This window comes from Pieris brassicae, chromosome 1 (assembly GCF_905147105.1).
Source record: "Pieris brassicae chromosome 1, ilPieBrab1.1, whole genome shotgun sequence".
NCBI classification, from domain to species: Eukaryota; Metazoa; Arthropoda; class Insecta; order Lepidoptera; family Pieridae; genus Pieris; species Pieris brassicae.
Window position 1 is genome coordinate 5,786,129 of NC_059665.1, and position 16,450 is coordinate 5,802,578.

At 31.5% G+C, this 16,450-nt stretch overlaps 1 protein-coding gene across 1 annotated transcript in view; it reads left to right on the plus strand.

Annotated features, from left to right (window-relative positions):
- Positions 1 to 16,040, plus strand: part of LOC123712613 (estradiol 17-beta-dehydrogenase 11-like) — a 34,669-nt gene extending 18,629 nt beyond the window's left edge. The window contains exons 3-7 of the mRNA XM_045665817.1: positions 9,061 to 9,185; positions 10,952 to 11,062; positions 12,205 to 12,452; positions 13,558 to 13,674; positions 14,248 to 16,040. Coding sequence (XP_045521773.1) covers positions 9,061 to 9,185; positions 10,952 to 11,062; positions 12,205 to 12,452; positions 13,558 to 13,674; positions 14,248 to 14,425 — 779 coding nt within the window. The 3' untranslated portion in view covers positions 14,426 to 16,040. The remainder of the gene's footprint in view (positions 1 to 9,060; positions 9,186 to 10,951; positions 11,063 to 12,204; positions 12,453 to 13,557; positions 13,675 to 14,247) is intronic.
- The last annotated feature ends 410 nt before the right edge of the window (positions 16,041 to 16,450 follow it).

Below are 16,450 nucleotides of genomic sequence, written 5' to 3' on the forward strand. Positions count from 1 at the left end.
AATTGTATAGGTAGGGAATGGATCCTAAGTTTATGAACCCAATTTCAATATAGTTCTACTAGTCGTAACGCGACCACAGCTTCTAATTAATATCAAGCTTTATGATATTTAATTCTGAATCACTTATTATTTAGAAGCTACGGCCCTAGATGCAGTTTATATTGACACCAAGCGTCTGAGTTTAAGGACAAAGATTTTATGAAAAGTTATTGACTTTAAGTATTTACAATGTAAAAGTAACATGACGAATGGAGTGTAAATTTATTCACTCGCTAAAATCACACTTACTTCACGTGTTTACTCCTTTCTCTACACAACCACTCAGCATCTATCTATTTAAATAACTGAACACCTCTATAGACGCGACCGCCTCTTTCTTAGTGTTTATTCAATGGTTATAGCCTTAAAAGTTATCCCATAAATAAATTGTTATAGAGTCAAGATTTTCATTCAGGGCTATATAAGCTTTGATCTAGGACTCGTGGTTTAGCGGAATCCTTCAATTTATGTTATAAAAAAGAAAATCTTAATTTCAAATGTAAAAACATCCATAACGTTTTCCTGTTAATGCAATTAACAGGAAAACTTTGTTATTTTTTACATGGATTAGGAATTTTAAAAACTACACAAATTATAAATTTTGTACACTTGAATGCTATTATCAATTCGATGTTATTTTTCCGCCTTCTAGCTATACATGTAGCATTTTAATATTTAAAATAAACATGTTAAAACTTTAAAAAAAATATGTAAGGCTTATTATTATTATTGATATATTAAAAAATATTAAGAAAGAAGCTGCTTAAGTGGTCGGAAAGGTACAACGTGGTCATCATGCTTCAACAGTGATGGTTTGGTGGGGCGTGTCCCTGTTCCCCTCACGCGTCTTTATTGGTATTCGACTTTTATATATAGGTCTTGAACGAGATAAATTTTATAAAGTCGTTTTGGATCTCTTCAATTTTCACTTAGTGTACTGTGTAACTGGGTGACCAAACCGAGCAACCATATTCGAGAAAACTTCTTACATATGTATTGTGCAGTACTTTCATATGACATCATGAAAATATTCACTGACATGTCTTACAAAACCATGCTGCTTATAGGCTTTGTCTACTATTGTGTCATCACGTAACTTCATAGTCTAGCCTTATTTATACCTTATTATATAAGTCACGAACACAATCTTCTTTAACGGATTTGTTGTTAATATTATAACCAAAGTTAATTTTGTTTTCTTTTCATAAAATAAATAAGTTAATTTCATGAGCGTAACAGTTATTGCACGTCTAAATTTTGGACAAAAAGCAATTATAATTTTAGTGTAATTTAGGACTTCTAGCTTCAGTTAGGAAATTAGATATAGCAATGCAAGATGATTATTGGATTCATACGGTGGAACTAATTTAAGTTTTTATAAAGCGTCTTATATGTAATTGAAATTAGTGCAAGATAGTAATTTTGAGTGATATTTTACATTTAGTTGCATAAGTGTTTATTTGTTTTTGCTTGAAGATGTCATGCCTTCGACTTCGGCTATTAGTGATAATAGCGGTTACGAAGAGAAATCAGGGTGACTGTCAGTATTTAATATGTAAATATAAAAAAATAATTGCTGTTCATTTATCTTGCGAGAAAAACTCGAGAATAACTGAACCAATTCCGCTAATTATGAACTTGAAATATTTGTGGAATTCCAGTGAAGGTTTAAACTACTAAACTAAACAAAAAAACAATTGAGTTTTCCAACAAAAACCGTACCAAGCTGGGAAATATTTGATGTATTTTGTTTGTTTGATGTTTTTTTCGAAATATTTTTTTTTTCTTGGTCGTATACTTATGTCCCACATATTTATGTAATGTCATACATGATGCCTTTAGAAATTTGTGTTACATAGCTGTAGTATGAGGTCCGAGCTCTGTAGTCTCTTTTAAAAAAATTGACGTATCTATATATATACATATATAAAGTCGATACGAAGTCAGGTCATGTAGTTAATAATAAAAATGTCCTAGTCGTTCCCGTGCTTGACCGTCACAAGTCTAGAAATTTTAGTTGAAAGTGATGAAAATAAAAGACATTACAGTAAATTCATATTTAAAAAACTCGAACAGATCCATTTATTATAAGGCATTCAGTAAACATTTTTAATTCGGTGATGTATTTTTAATAATTGCTTATACTGTATTGAATAATTTACTTATTCAACATTGTGTTAAAGTCTAGTCTTAATTAAACCTGATAATTATTTTATTCTAAGAAGTTTTCGATCAGCATCAGCAATCCTGGCCAAATGGCGTTTGGTAGGTGAGCGTTGCGAACCCTGAGGTGAAGCGTTGAAATTACACCTGGGTACCAATGGATGTCTATGCATTTAAAACCGACTCGTACAGTGAAGGAAAACATCGTGAGGAAACCGGCATACCCTAGACCCAAAAAGTCGACGGCGTGTATCAATTCACCTACTTTTTCTATTAAAAACACGAAATGATCACGACACAGATACAGAAATGTCCAACGAAAGGTTGTAGCGGTTTTTTATGAACATTTGACAGAACAAATGATGAGGACGTTTATGTCTTATTAACATCGCTCACGTCATGCATTTATAGCCCATCTGATATTTATGCCAAAATTTGAATCCCGGCCAAAAAATAATTCTGTTTGGCGAACGAAAATCATTTATAAATCAAATTTTTATGAGCATGGCAATTAATAAAATAAAAAATAATACAGTTTAAGGAAATGTTAATACTTTAGCCGTTGTTTTTGTATTTTTCTCAAAATAATTATTATAATTAAATGTCAACAAAATAAGTGTCTCCAGTTATGAACTTATGAGAACCGGTTTCCATATAAGGTTTTAACACTACTTATCTTAAATAATTCAGATAAAAATTTCAGTTAACGATATATTTGCCTTGCACATCTTATTCCTCTTGTAATTTTTGTAATTTGTGTGGTCCTCGTTATACATTTATAATCTCACTCTTAAAATATTTTAACCTTAATTAATTTATGAATTAAACAAATATAATATGGAAAGGGACAGGATGCGATTTCATTGATCCCTTGGAAGATGGGACGGGCTTTAGTATGGGATGCTACTTGTGTAGACACGTTAGCCCCGGACAAGCAAAAAATCTGGGGCGGCCGCAGAGCAGGCGGAAAATAATAAACGGCTCAAATAAAATAGTTTTTCTCTAACTTCGATATTGTTCCCTTTAGAGTAGAGACTCTTGGGCCGTAGGGTTCAATTGCACAGGCGCTAATTAAAGAATTATGTTGGCGCCTGGTATATAGTACTGGTCACCCCAGAGCTGGTGCTGTCCTCGATCAACGAATAAGTATCGCAGTACAGCGAGGAAATTCTGCCAGCACAGGGACTAAATTATTATTATTATAATATGAATTATTTTTATTAATTTTTTATTATTACTATGTAGGTTAAGGAAATTGTAAATACCGTATATTTGATTGTTATGTTTTGTTGAATAAATAACAAATAAAAATACTTAAAACAAATATAATATTAGATTGTTCGAAACACAAAATATTAAATGCAAGCATACAAAAGTATTTTTCTCAAGGTTTTAATAAGAATGAAGATGTAAATATTATCTAATATGAAAATAAGTTAATAGGGTATCTCGTAACATACTTTTGTCTGTATACTAAGAGGTATCTATCGAGTTAGTACAGAAGATTGAAACAAAATTACCATTTACACAAAGACATACATTTATTTACCACGCTAATTGAAAACCATTCAAAACGTCGAGTTGCGCAATAAAGAAATGAGTTCGCGTTATATTAATGTGTAGTACTCACGTAAAAACAATATTAGTAATTGGGTAGTGAAACTGATGCGCAAATAGAGCCGGGGCGGAGTTCCACTGAACAACAACAAAAAGGAACAACTTATTTATATTATAATTTAGTTTTAAACTGAAACATCAGCATTGCTTATAGATTTAAGGGAACCAGTGGAAACCAACAATTTAGTTTAATACACAGTCCTTCCACAATTTTTCAGATTTAGTGGGTATCTTAGCGAGACTCACACTCAATCTGCTCGATAAAAAGGTTAAACACAGTTATTTATATTGATTCTTAACCTAAGAATTTATTCAAATCTGTTGCTATGTATACAAAAATAGAAAATAAACCTCAATATCTAACAAACCTTACATCTCTGAGAAAAAAATTACATTACTACAATAACATTACTTCTTGTAACAAGGTAAACTGGAAATGGCTATTTTGCAAGTGTTCGCTGATTGGAACAATCGCCAAGTGTACTGGGCCAAGATCAATTACGAAATAAGGTTTTGTTTAATATAAAATATATTTTATTAATTTCACGTATGATTCGTACGATATTATTATTAACTTGTTTGTAATGTTTCACGCGCATGTCTTAATTTGTACAATTACAGCATAGGTTAATATTTATTATGTTTGCTAGTTATTATAAAGGTGTAGTTTTTTGAAGAAATAAAGATAAACTATAAAATTATACAATCTTTTGTGATGCAAGGTCATGCTTTTTTGCTAAGAACCAGAATTTATTTCATTTATGCATGTGTCATTTTTACATGATTTTAATGCTTTATACTTTTTGCCATATAGCTAATTAATACCTACATAAGTGTTTATGGAAACTGTATGGGCTAGTGAGTCGCGGGATGAACGCCTAATCACGCCAAGTTACACTCCCCAAAACAGCCCGAGGTGAGCTGTAAAGCGAGTATCAGCGAGACTTAACACATATGGTCTAGTAAAAAAAAACGTGCCAAAATTGTGGTCGTCTGCATTTACATATTGCCAAAAGTATATTTAATTAGCTGTTATACTCTAGTGGCCTTATGTAAGTGACTAGTAGGCTTCTTAACTACAATTTTTTGCCAAATGGGGAATCTATATTTACATGCTACATTTGGTTCTTTTATTTATTATTTTAAATAAGATTGAATTATCTATAGTGAATGTGAGCTTAATTAGCCGTTCAATTAACAGCCTAGCCTTTTAACTAAACGGAGCCGTTTAACTAACGGCCTGAAAGATATTCAGGCGTAGCGTTTGTTACAACATTTAATAAACTTGCTGGCTAATGCTTAGGACATTCGTACGATAGTGTCATTATTTGGTAGAAATAAAACATATGACATAAAATATATTTATATATTTGAAGATTAAATTGGTTAAGTCAAATTCACATTATTGTCACTACATTCTTGTATTGTACTTTAATTAAACTTTGGAAAACGCTACAAAAGTTTTGGTTTGCCAACGCTATGTTGACAGTTTGAAGAGTTTCATTTCGAGTTTGAGAGTGGCAGAAAGTGGAATTAAATTTAAATTAACAATCAACAGGCTAGGCAAGTAACGAAACGTCATCGATCCAAGTTTATCAATCAATCCAATTTGCCTAGCTATTTAATCAACTGGCTAAACATCTTTCAGGCCGTTAGTTAAACGGCTAGGCTGTTAATTAAACCGCCGACTAAGCTAGTTGCGACACATACATACATCTGAAAGCCTAGGACGATGTATAAAATGCATTCTATAGATTTTTATATATTGTTTAATACTGACCCGTGGCTTAATTTCGGCTCACGTACCTTACGTCCTTAATATGCATTTAGGAACTGATTATAGTATTTAAATAGTGTTTATGAGTCACCCACAACAGGAATGTGCTTGTAAAATAATGTTTAATTGACAAAGTTTTATTATTATTAAGTAACTAAGGGTTAGAAATAATATTTTGGTTCATTAATTACAAACGCTTACAGTTTTAATTACGCTAATAAACAATTACATAAAAATCGTAAATCTAAAGGCTTTAGTTACAAGTTTTTTTAGTTTTCGATACCTTCAATACGATATTGGTTTTTGGCTTTTCAAACAATTTGTAAAGATGATGTCATGTATTCTTTAATCTTCCGTATGCCAACAAGAGAGATTCGATTTTACGCATTGTTCGTGGGTGGTTATATAGGAAGATGCAGATTCAAACATGTTAATAAAAATCCGAATCTCTACTACAGTAGCTTTCAGCACGTATAAATTGTATCTATTTAGGCACACCGCTGATCTTCCGTGAGAATCGGTAGTTATCATTGAGGAGTGATGGTCACGCATCAGATTACAATCGCGTTACATCATTCTTACGAAATGAGGAAAGGAACGCGCCAATGAACAGTGAATCAAGGAATTTAATTGTAAACCTATGTAATGAAAATTAAATATTATATTTAATTTCTTTTAAAGTATAATTCAATATGTGATGTAACTCCAGATTTTAATTAAATATTTTATATACTAAAAGGAATATATTTATGAAATTGTTAAAAAGAATGCTGGCGACTGCATATAATATCCTAATAGCTAATTATCTTTCCACTATTTAACATATTCAGTTAAGGAACTAATAACATCTTTTAACAGGTTTATAACTGCTCCAATTTGAGAAAGCTGTTATACCGTTACACATAAACATTTAACATAATCTAATAGAACAGTTGTATGGCCAAAAATGTAATATTTTGTTAGATCCGCTAATTTGTGAATTTCAAATATAACCCAATTGTTATATATTAGGCGATGTCAAGTTTGATAGTAGTAATAATCTGTTTGTTAATATTGTATAAATACATTACCACAGATACCACAGATAGATAGATAGACATAACTTTTTTGTTAGCTACTCAATCAATAGCATGTTTTATAAATGTATTAAGTATAAATATGGATAGTTTAAAAAAAACAAATCATACATATGCTCTAAAGATTAATATTCCCAAATAGATTCTCTATAACAGTTTAATTTTTCTTTATATTAAAACAAAACGGGCTTTCCGATTCCTTACAATACATATATAGATTTTTTTATATTTATCCTCGACAAGGTCCTATCTATTCTCCTATCTACCTGTCTATTATTATATATATTTTATCTATAGTTGAATATACAGATAAAAACAAAATCTAAATATGAATTTTTTGTTCAACGCGCGAATTCTAGATGGCCAGCATGGCGTCCGTTAGATATAGATTATAGTAATCTTAGCTAGGGTAATTGTCTATGTTATTATCTATAGAAAGTTTATATCACCAACCAACAATCTACGATGCCAGTGAACTTATTACTTTTCTTGAAAGTAGAAAACAACAATGTGTTTTTATTTTATAACTGTTATCTTTCAGGAACCTGCCCATTATCCTATGTATCTTTATATCTTTATTTTCGCAAACTCAATAGACATTATTTATTATCCATTACAACATAAAAAGGGCTGTTAATCTTAGCTTTAAAATATGCGAGAGAAGGTTTTAATTATTTTTTATTTTGGAGATTTACTATTTTTTGTTGGAAATTTAGCAATTTGTGTTAATTCTTTTGATGATGAAAAAAACTGTATAATGTTTTATGAAGTAAAAAAATAAATTGAAGTAATCTTTAAAGATGGGGCAAAAGATTACGTCGGTCAATAACATGTAAATTTATTTTTCAAAAATGACAAAAGTAACTTATATTCATTATTATGAGTATTCTCAATAATGACACTAAGGTCAAAGTATCTCATTTCTAGTACTCGGTAGTAGGTGAGTTAATTCGTTTTTTCCAATAATAATTCATTCATGTATAGTAAAAACTAATTTTTTTTTGAATAAACAGTAATTCTACTAAAACAAGATTTAGTTTTTTCGGGTGTAATTTATGAAATCAGTTGTATCTTTATAGTATCTATGGTAATATTTACGCGGTAAAATATGGAGATGAGTTTTGTAATATTCTGTTTCAAGAATTCAATACAAGATCCATTTCGAGGTACTCACTTCTATTTGTCCGCTAGCCCATTAAAGTTATTACTTCTCATTTCTATGTAATGATGCCAGGAACTTGATCTCTCGACTCAAGTGCTTGTGTACCTTGAATGAGAGAATGTCTTATTATAGTAATTACTAATTTTATGACGACTATAGAAGCCCTTTAATTCTTAGACATTTTCTTACTTCCGTGTTAAATAAGTACAATTTTTGCTTAACAACGATACTAACTCCAAAGTTTTATCTACTAAAATATTTCTAGCTTTTCTTAATGTAATACACAGTAGATTACCTTCCTTTTGAAAATATTATTTTTGTAATTAGTTTTAATTATTTTAGTAAAAGGATAGCTAACACAGACACTAGGATGTATTTATTTTGTTGGTTTCAATTTTATTGTTTTTACAACAAAAAAAATCGAACATCGCAATAATATCGTTTCGAATCAACTTGGAAATTTTTAACAAGCATTAAATAATTAAAGTAAATAAAAGTATGAAGTCCCGTAATAATAGGACATCGGCCAGATTTCCAGGAATAAAAATCCATTAATGCGCGAGTACAAACGCACAACTCAGGGTTGATAGTTGCATGCCCAACCAGTTAACATATATTTAACTAATCATGGCAGAAATTAATTACAACCATGTTTTCGTATATAATCGTTGATAAAATACAAAATATTTAATACATATGTAATCTATTTAATTATTCACCTCCGTGATATGCCTTTCATTGAGTTGTGTTGAATAAACACTTTTATATTAATTACCGTAACCAATGTTAGTCGTTGTGTAAAGCAAAGACAATAGCTATTGTCAATGGCGTCTGCAATATATTTGCCGCCATCAGGTTTAGTACATCATCAATAATCAACAACCTTTTAATTATCTTAATGCTGAAATGTAGGTCTTTAATAAACTAGATATATGAATCTAAAGATATGAACTTTTCTAAAGTCGTTTCGGTTAGCTGACGTTGTTTTATTTCATCAAAATAAATAGAATAAATCAATTGATGCACAGTCGAGGTTTGAATACGTGACTTAAGTCTTAAACATCGCTTGTTGGTAGTACAAATGTTGAGGCTACGCTAACACTGCACTGAAAGGTTTAGAAATATAACATGATAAAATGTATGAACATGACATATTCTACGTTTGATAATTATACTTGAACACTATTGATCCTACTTTTATTAAGATATACATAATATTATTTCAGGTTTGGAAGACACAGTGAAGTTAGTCAAAGGTGTCGGCGGCAAATGCTTCGGCTATGTAGTGGACTTGGCTGCTCGTGACGACATCTATCGGGTGGCTAAACAGGTCAAGAAGGAAGTTGGAACTGTAAGTATATGATTAGACGAAAAACTATTACCGGCGGCTGCTAATTGAATTTGTATCGAATATGTATATATATTCCTTAACTACATCTTCCTAGTACTACACAGTTCTGCATATTTTATAAGTTGAGTGTGTGGATAATATGTCTTAATATAATATACTTACTTATATATAAATTAAAATTGTTACCATTGGAGTGTTTAGTTCTAAGCTAACCTGTGACCGTAGTTAATCTGCATTGTTTTCGCATTCTATATGCGCACCGCTCAGCGACGAGCTGGCAACACTACTGTACCGTCATACAGTTTTTAACTAATACGGAGGGTAGGTGTTAATGTTTTGCGTCACAACAACTAGCCAATCTTTTGCTCAATTGAAATGTAACACGAAATGTTGTTTCACGCGCAAGTATTAATATGTACAACTACAATATTTATAAATATTTATTATGTTAACTTGCAATTATTAAGATGTACTTAATCTAAGTTTTTGAAGAGACTATCTAAGACCTTTTGTATATATATATAAACGAATCTGAGAAAGTTTTAAACGATAATGATCTATCTTGACAATGAATTATATGACAAATCTAAACGTACGGCCTATCAATTATTGTAAAACAAATTGTTATACGCAGACGTTGCTTAAACTCGTACAAAACAATGGCATCAGTTTTATTTTTTGTTTCTCATTTTATGCCATTAAAGTTTTTGCTTAACGTTATGCCTCGCCTCATCTGATAACAATACAGAAGTTTGGTATAACGCACTTCCTTAATAATAAATTAATTATAATTTATAATTAACTGGTCTGAGGCGTCAAAATGTTGATGACTATCCTTAAAACGTATTGTATTTTGCCATGTTTGTTGTACGGGTGTCAGATCTAGGCATTGACTGAACATCTGTGAAATAGAATAAAAATTTGTCTAAACACTTTGGAAAGAAGCACTAAAGGAAAGATAAATAAAATTAAGACATATTAAAATATAAACAAAATTAAAAGATGCATACACGACATACCGAAAACTAAAGTGGAAATGGACGGGCCATATGATGAGAGAAAAGAAGTTAATATGTAACAGAATCGTAACGGTCTGGTAAACGTAAGAGAAGCAGGCAGATAAGAAGGGGGAATGATATATAACGCCAAAATTGTAAATAGAAAGAGTCGGCCTTTATCTAAGGAAAGCTGTAAATAAACAAGTAACCGTTTGCATAGGAACTAAATATTATATTTCCTTAGGTACTAAACAGTATTGAAGGTTTTTTTATTTATTATGTACCTAAATCGGAAGGCACATCGTTAATGATAGAATATTTAGCAAGAAGGTGCATTCAGTAAAACTGAAACTGATTCCCGTATTCTAGAAAATAACTTAAATCTAGTTACAAAGCAATGTTATTATATAATTTTTTCTGTATGAAATTTGGCATATTTGACAGCTCTCCTAACTGTAACTTGAGATACGAATCTGTGTCTTTGTAATGACTACCATAAACTTTTTATGACTACTTTAAGAAAATTCGTAACCAAAAGAGTATTTTTAAGTTTTTATCGCAATTCACACTGATTGCCCTACACAACAATAAATATATCCAAACTGTGGGTAGGGCCCATTAGCAGTTTGATGCTCTATGACATTTTCTTTTAGTTCAATGTATTGTGAATCAATGAAGTAATACAGTCATACTGGCACATATATCACTCGGAATATTCTTACGGAATCTGTGATGATCTGTTAGTTGCAATAATTATTTAACTTGCAGGTGTCGCTCCTCATAAACAATGCAGGAGTGGTATCTGGTCAGTATCTTCTGGAGACGCCTGATCATCTCATTCAGAGGACCTTCGACGTTAATATCCTAGCACATTTCTGGGTATGTATAGTTTCGAGTCAATAATTTCATCATCATTCTTTACATATAAACTAAACATTTTTTATTAAACAGTATTTGCAAGAACTTATAAATATAAAAAAAAAATATTTTAAATGATTTCGTTCAACAGTCTTAATCTAGACTACTGGACTCGGACTCTGGTCTCCCAATCTTTACAAAATAACCACTACAATAACCTTACAAATTACAATGTTCGTAAAAATATTAATTATGTAACGTGCAAAAACTTTTGACAACAACATTAATTATTAAACACAAAATAATGTATGCAAATGCAAATTATATTTCAATTCATAATATGCAAGTTTTTTTACGGTTCGACAGTATTTCGGCATTTTTTCTTAGATTGAAATAAATCTACTTAATAAATTCTTTTCCTTAAACAAATAATTATCGTGATATCGAATATATTTTGTATCAAGTGTTGGGGCCAAATGACTGTATGTTTGCTAACTAAACCTGTTAACTAAATTCCATAGTCTAGATTTGAGAGATGAATTATTATGGGAGTGAATCACTATAGCTCAATAACCTGAACCAAATTAAACCAAATAAAATTTTAACTGATTTAAAGACTAGATGCCTTTGCGTATATTCAGTTTCGGGTTGGATAGGTATTGATGACTGATCAACGAATTCAAAAATCAGTCATAAAACTACCGTAGAAATGTGAGATCCAGTCAGGGATTTTGAACAAATATGTATTCATGCGTTTAAACAGAAGAAACACCAAGTAACATTGTTGCGCTACAATAAAATTAATAAAAATAGCCTTTAGTACTATAATATATGGTAAATTAAGTTTATGTTATTATTATATTAAATACTGGCACAGGATCTCCAAAGAACTAAGTGTCTTCCAAAGTATTCCACTTGTCCCTAATTCATGCTACTATTTTCCTATCTTTCCTCGCGATCTCTTTTATTTTATCTTCCCTGATTTCGTTATCCTCTTCCCTCATTTTGTGGACATAATCCACTGGGCCATTCTAAGGATCTTTTTGGACCAGTCTGCCATTACAGACGGGCAGCGTGTCCCCGAATTGGTCACGCGCTGCGCTGCGATACTTATGAAAATTTGTCTAACTACGTAACCTGAGTTTTTTAGTTATTCTTTTCAGACGGTCAAAGCTTTCATACCAGATATGATAGACAGCAATCACGGGCATATAGTAACCATAGCATCGATGGCTGGACATGTTGGGGTTCCAAAACTCGTGGACTACTGTGCCTCTAAATCAGCTGCTTGTGGTTTTGATGAAGCCCTGAAGGTTGAGCTGGATTCAAAGGGAATAAAGGGAGTCCGCACTTCATTGATATGTCCATACTTTATCAGGGCAACGGGGATGTTCGAAGAAGTGCAGTCAAGGTAGTTTTTTTTGTCTTGGCATCATGGTTGTTTAGTGATCAATATAGGTCGCATATTTAAAAAGATTAGTGATCCGCGTGCTTATCATGATGTCACCTTCACCACGTCATATTGCGTGGTGTTGCCATTCTTTGAACCTTAAAGTCATCGTGCTCATTTAAATACATTATATCCGACATATAATAATACATACATGGTAAATTACCTTTTTGATGAAATGTAGTTACTATATGTTTTAAATGGAGAGATTCCTCCAAGACCAAGATCATAATATCCAAACATACCTGTATATTTTTTTTAATTTAATGCCCAATAAAACTATGAACTATTAGCTGCCACTAAGTGAAAACAACATTTATTTTTACTTTTACTTGCAAAAGTGTTGGTCTAGCGGCTTCAGCATACGATTCTCATCCCCGAGGTCGTAGTTTCGATCCCCGTGCACCAATGGACTTTCATTCTTCGGAATATGTGCGCATTTAATATTCACGCGAATGATGAAGGAACATTGTGAGGAAACCGGCTTTTGTTAGACCAAAAAGTCGACGGCGTGCGTCAGGCACAGAAGGCTGATCATCTACTTGCCTATTTAATTAACATAAAACACATTAATGATCATAAAACACTCACTACAGAAATCTGAGGCCCAAACCTAAAAAGGTTGTAGCGCCATTGAATTATTTTACTTGCAAAAGTTACTTAAAAACCTTGCATTATAAACTTGTTATATACTTTAAAAAACTTGAAGCTTGCGCAGTTTCTCACTTGAACGGCTGAGTTTTGTTGCTTTAACACTGGCACCTTTTCGAACCATGTTAATGTAATAAATTAATTTTAATTTTACTTAAGTAGAGCAGTGTTAACCTGGTTGCTTCGTGTGTTAGAGCTACTGCGTGTGTCAGGCACAAAAGGCAGATCACCTACTTGCCTATTAGAAAAAAACAAATGATCACGACATAGATGTATCTATCTATCGAAATCTAAGATGTTGATGTTGATGTAGCGTCACTGGTTTCTTTATACTCGTAACTCGTCTAGTTAAAAAGAAGAAAATAAGGTTTTAAAAGAACTTGAATATTTGAAAATAAGCAACGCTCTATTACAGGATCGTCCCTCAGCTGAATTCCAATGATGTAGCAGATAGAGTGGTCTACGCTATACGGACGAACGAAAATGTCGCAGTCATACCAAGCTATCTTCGAGTGCTGTTACCGTTAAAATGGTAATGGTTATTATAGTAAAAATATCGTAAGCTCAAGTAGCCCGCTAAGTAGTTGAAGCACATTGCCTGTTTTTTTTTTTGAGAACTTTTACGATCGAAGACTCGCTCTGAGTAGATACACATTGGGCGCTCGTCGTTGCGTTTGACGCGTGTTGGTAGCATACATACACCGCGATTCGCAGGCGCTTAGCGAGCGTTAGTAAAGTAAAACAAAGTATTTATCGGGATTTTCCATAACCCAAATAGTTGGATTTGGACGTTTTTGGATTTCCGTATCAAAATGATCGTTCTCAATTTTCATCAACGTGCGTCCACACTTTACGAAATCGCGCGTTCGAATGTACAACAAAATGGCTGCTCATGCATCTTGTAGCGCGCGGCTAACGCCTGAGCAATCCGCGTTCTAACCAAAATCTCCGCCTTAAAATGCCTAATGTGCTCTATACAATGTGTATCAAACTTAATATATTACAATATTATGTTTAATTTTTATTATACATAAATTACTTGCTTGTAGCTAAGGTATTTAGGATTTTAGTTGTGCCAATAATATTAATTTATATTATTTTATAGGTTGGTACCTTGGGCGTGTGTTTCTGAATTCATCCGTGGCTTAGTACCGGACGCAATGCCAGCACCTATGCCCATGCCGGAAAGAAAAGTTAAGGCAGATAGTCTCAAACCAAACGGAAAATTGGAGTCCCGCCCCATGACCCTTATACCACCAGCGAGAGATGATCGACGTGTCTGACACTCTCTTTTTATATCCATGACTTTATAGTGCCAAGAGTATGCTTGTGAAGCAAGAAAATATATGGTATTGGTGTATAAATTTTACATATTTCCGATAGCATATGTATGTGTATAATCTGACATTGTTTTAAGTTTTGTATAAGTGGTGTCGATATCGCCATGCAAATTCAGCAAGTACTGTTTAAATAAATTAATGAAAAAAGTATCGGTAAACCCTAGCTGTTTTATAAAATGGCCGAATATCTTTCAGGCCGTTAGATGAATTGCGCCGTTTAGTTAAAAGGCTAGGCTGTTAATCGAACGGCTAATTAAGCTAGTTGGCTGCGACATATACAATAATATAAATCAAAAACTAAACGCTTTAATCGACAAAATGTATCTGACAATGTTTGAGTATAACGACATGTTGGTGTGACTTGATGGCCCATGAATAAAAGCCGTATTAAAAGGTGCTTCTAATAAAATATTTAGTTGAAATTACCGATGGACCAAAAACATTCCCTAAAGAATAATGAAATTACCATAGTAAGTAAACTTTTAGACTTCTGAATTGGACTATCTTCATGAAACTAACTATTAAACGGTACTGTACTCGTCATGTATATATTGGTCTATTTTTTCATTCTCCTAACCAAAAATTGATTAATGGTGCAATTTAATAAGTGTCCTTATTCAGACTTAATGTTTAATTCATAAAATTTACAAAGATCTTAAAATAACATCTTAAGTCAAGGAAATAAACAAATCATTTACTTTTGACATTTTGACGTCTGCTTGTCTATAGAATTTCAAATAAGTTGACGAATTGAACATAATTATATTCACTAATGTGCCTTTGGCTACATTTAAAATATTATCATAAATTGTAAAATATTGACATTCGATACTAACATTAAGTTAAGGAATAAAATAGTAACGCTGTGGTACTTAGTCAATATGTTAACAGGAGATTCTGGATGTGATTTCTAGTTGAATAGTTTATTTTATATCTCTTGATAAATGTTAATTACTGCTATAGTTGCAGAAAAAGATCACCCGTTTATGAATAAAACAAAATAACATCATATAATGTATTTTTTTGAATATTTTTCCTCAAAGTTACCCCTTTTTGTAATTATAGCAGTAATAAAGCTGTTCTTAAAAGCAGTTTTATGACATTACCTCTTATTTTTTAAATAGGTAATCAAAAAGGGGTTTGGTTAGATATAACGATTTGCTCAAGGTCTGAATTGTTATGTGTATATAGGTATGAGTATAAGACAATTTAGTTTGTACCATCTAACTTGGCCGCCAGTAATTTTCCATAAAGTCAGTTTTTGCTGATAGTAATTAACGAGATAATTTTGTAACAATGAAAACTATAAAACAACAATATTTTAGATTTGGCACCATAAATGAGTTTATTCAAAAAACAATAAAATATTATTTATATAAGATAAAATTAAGAATGTTTAAATTTAATTTTCTTACAGACGGTCAAATTATATTGGGCAATAATTAAATATAATCTAAATACTAATTACTTCTTTAACCGAATATTGTGTAATAAAGTATATGTAAATAATTCGTTTAAATTTTAAGTATATATGTTTTGTACAATTTAGCATTTTAATACCTTGATTTTTTCATATTGTGATAAAATCTTTTGATAAATATTTTCATAATTAATGTTATTGTTAATCGCATAAAGAATTAAACGATTCATAATAAATTTTGAAATAACAATTTTTTACTTCATTTGAAATAAAAAAGCAGCGGAGGAATTTTGGCAGCTATTATTAGGAAGTCATTAAATTTCCCTATCAAATATAAAAACCAATGTTTTTAGAAGGCACAGATTCAATAAGTACCTAAACTAAAGTTGTCCACATATGGCCATAAAATTCTTACAAATATATCAAATAATTTCCGTCACCAACTCTTAACTATCAAAATTAAATTTTAATTCAAAATGTATTTACCATAAATTCACATTAAATAGTTATTTAACTATCTATTGAGCAATAATAATATACCTTTGAAA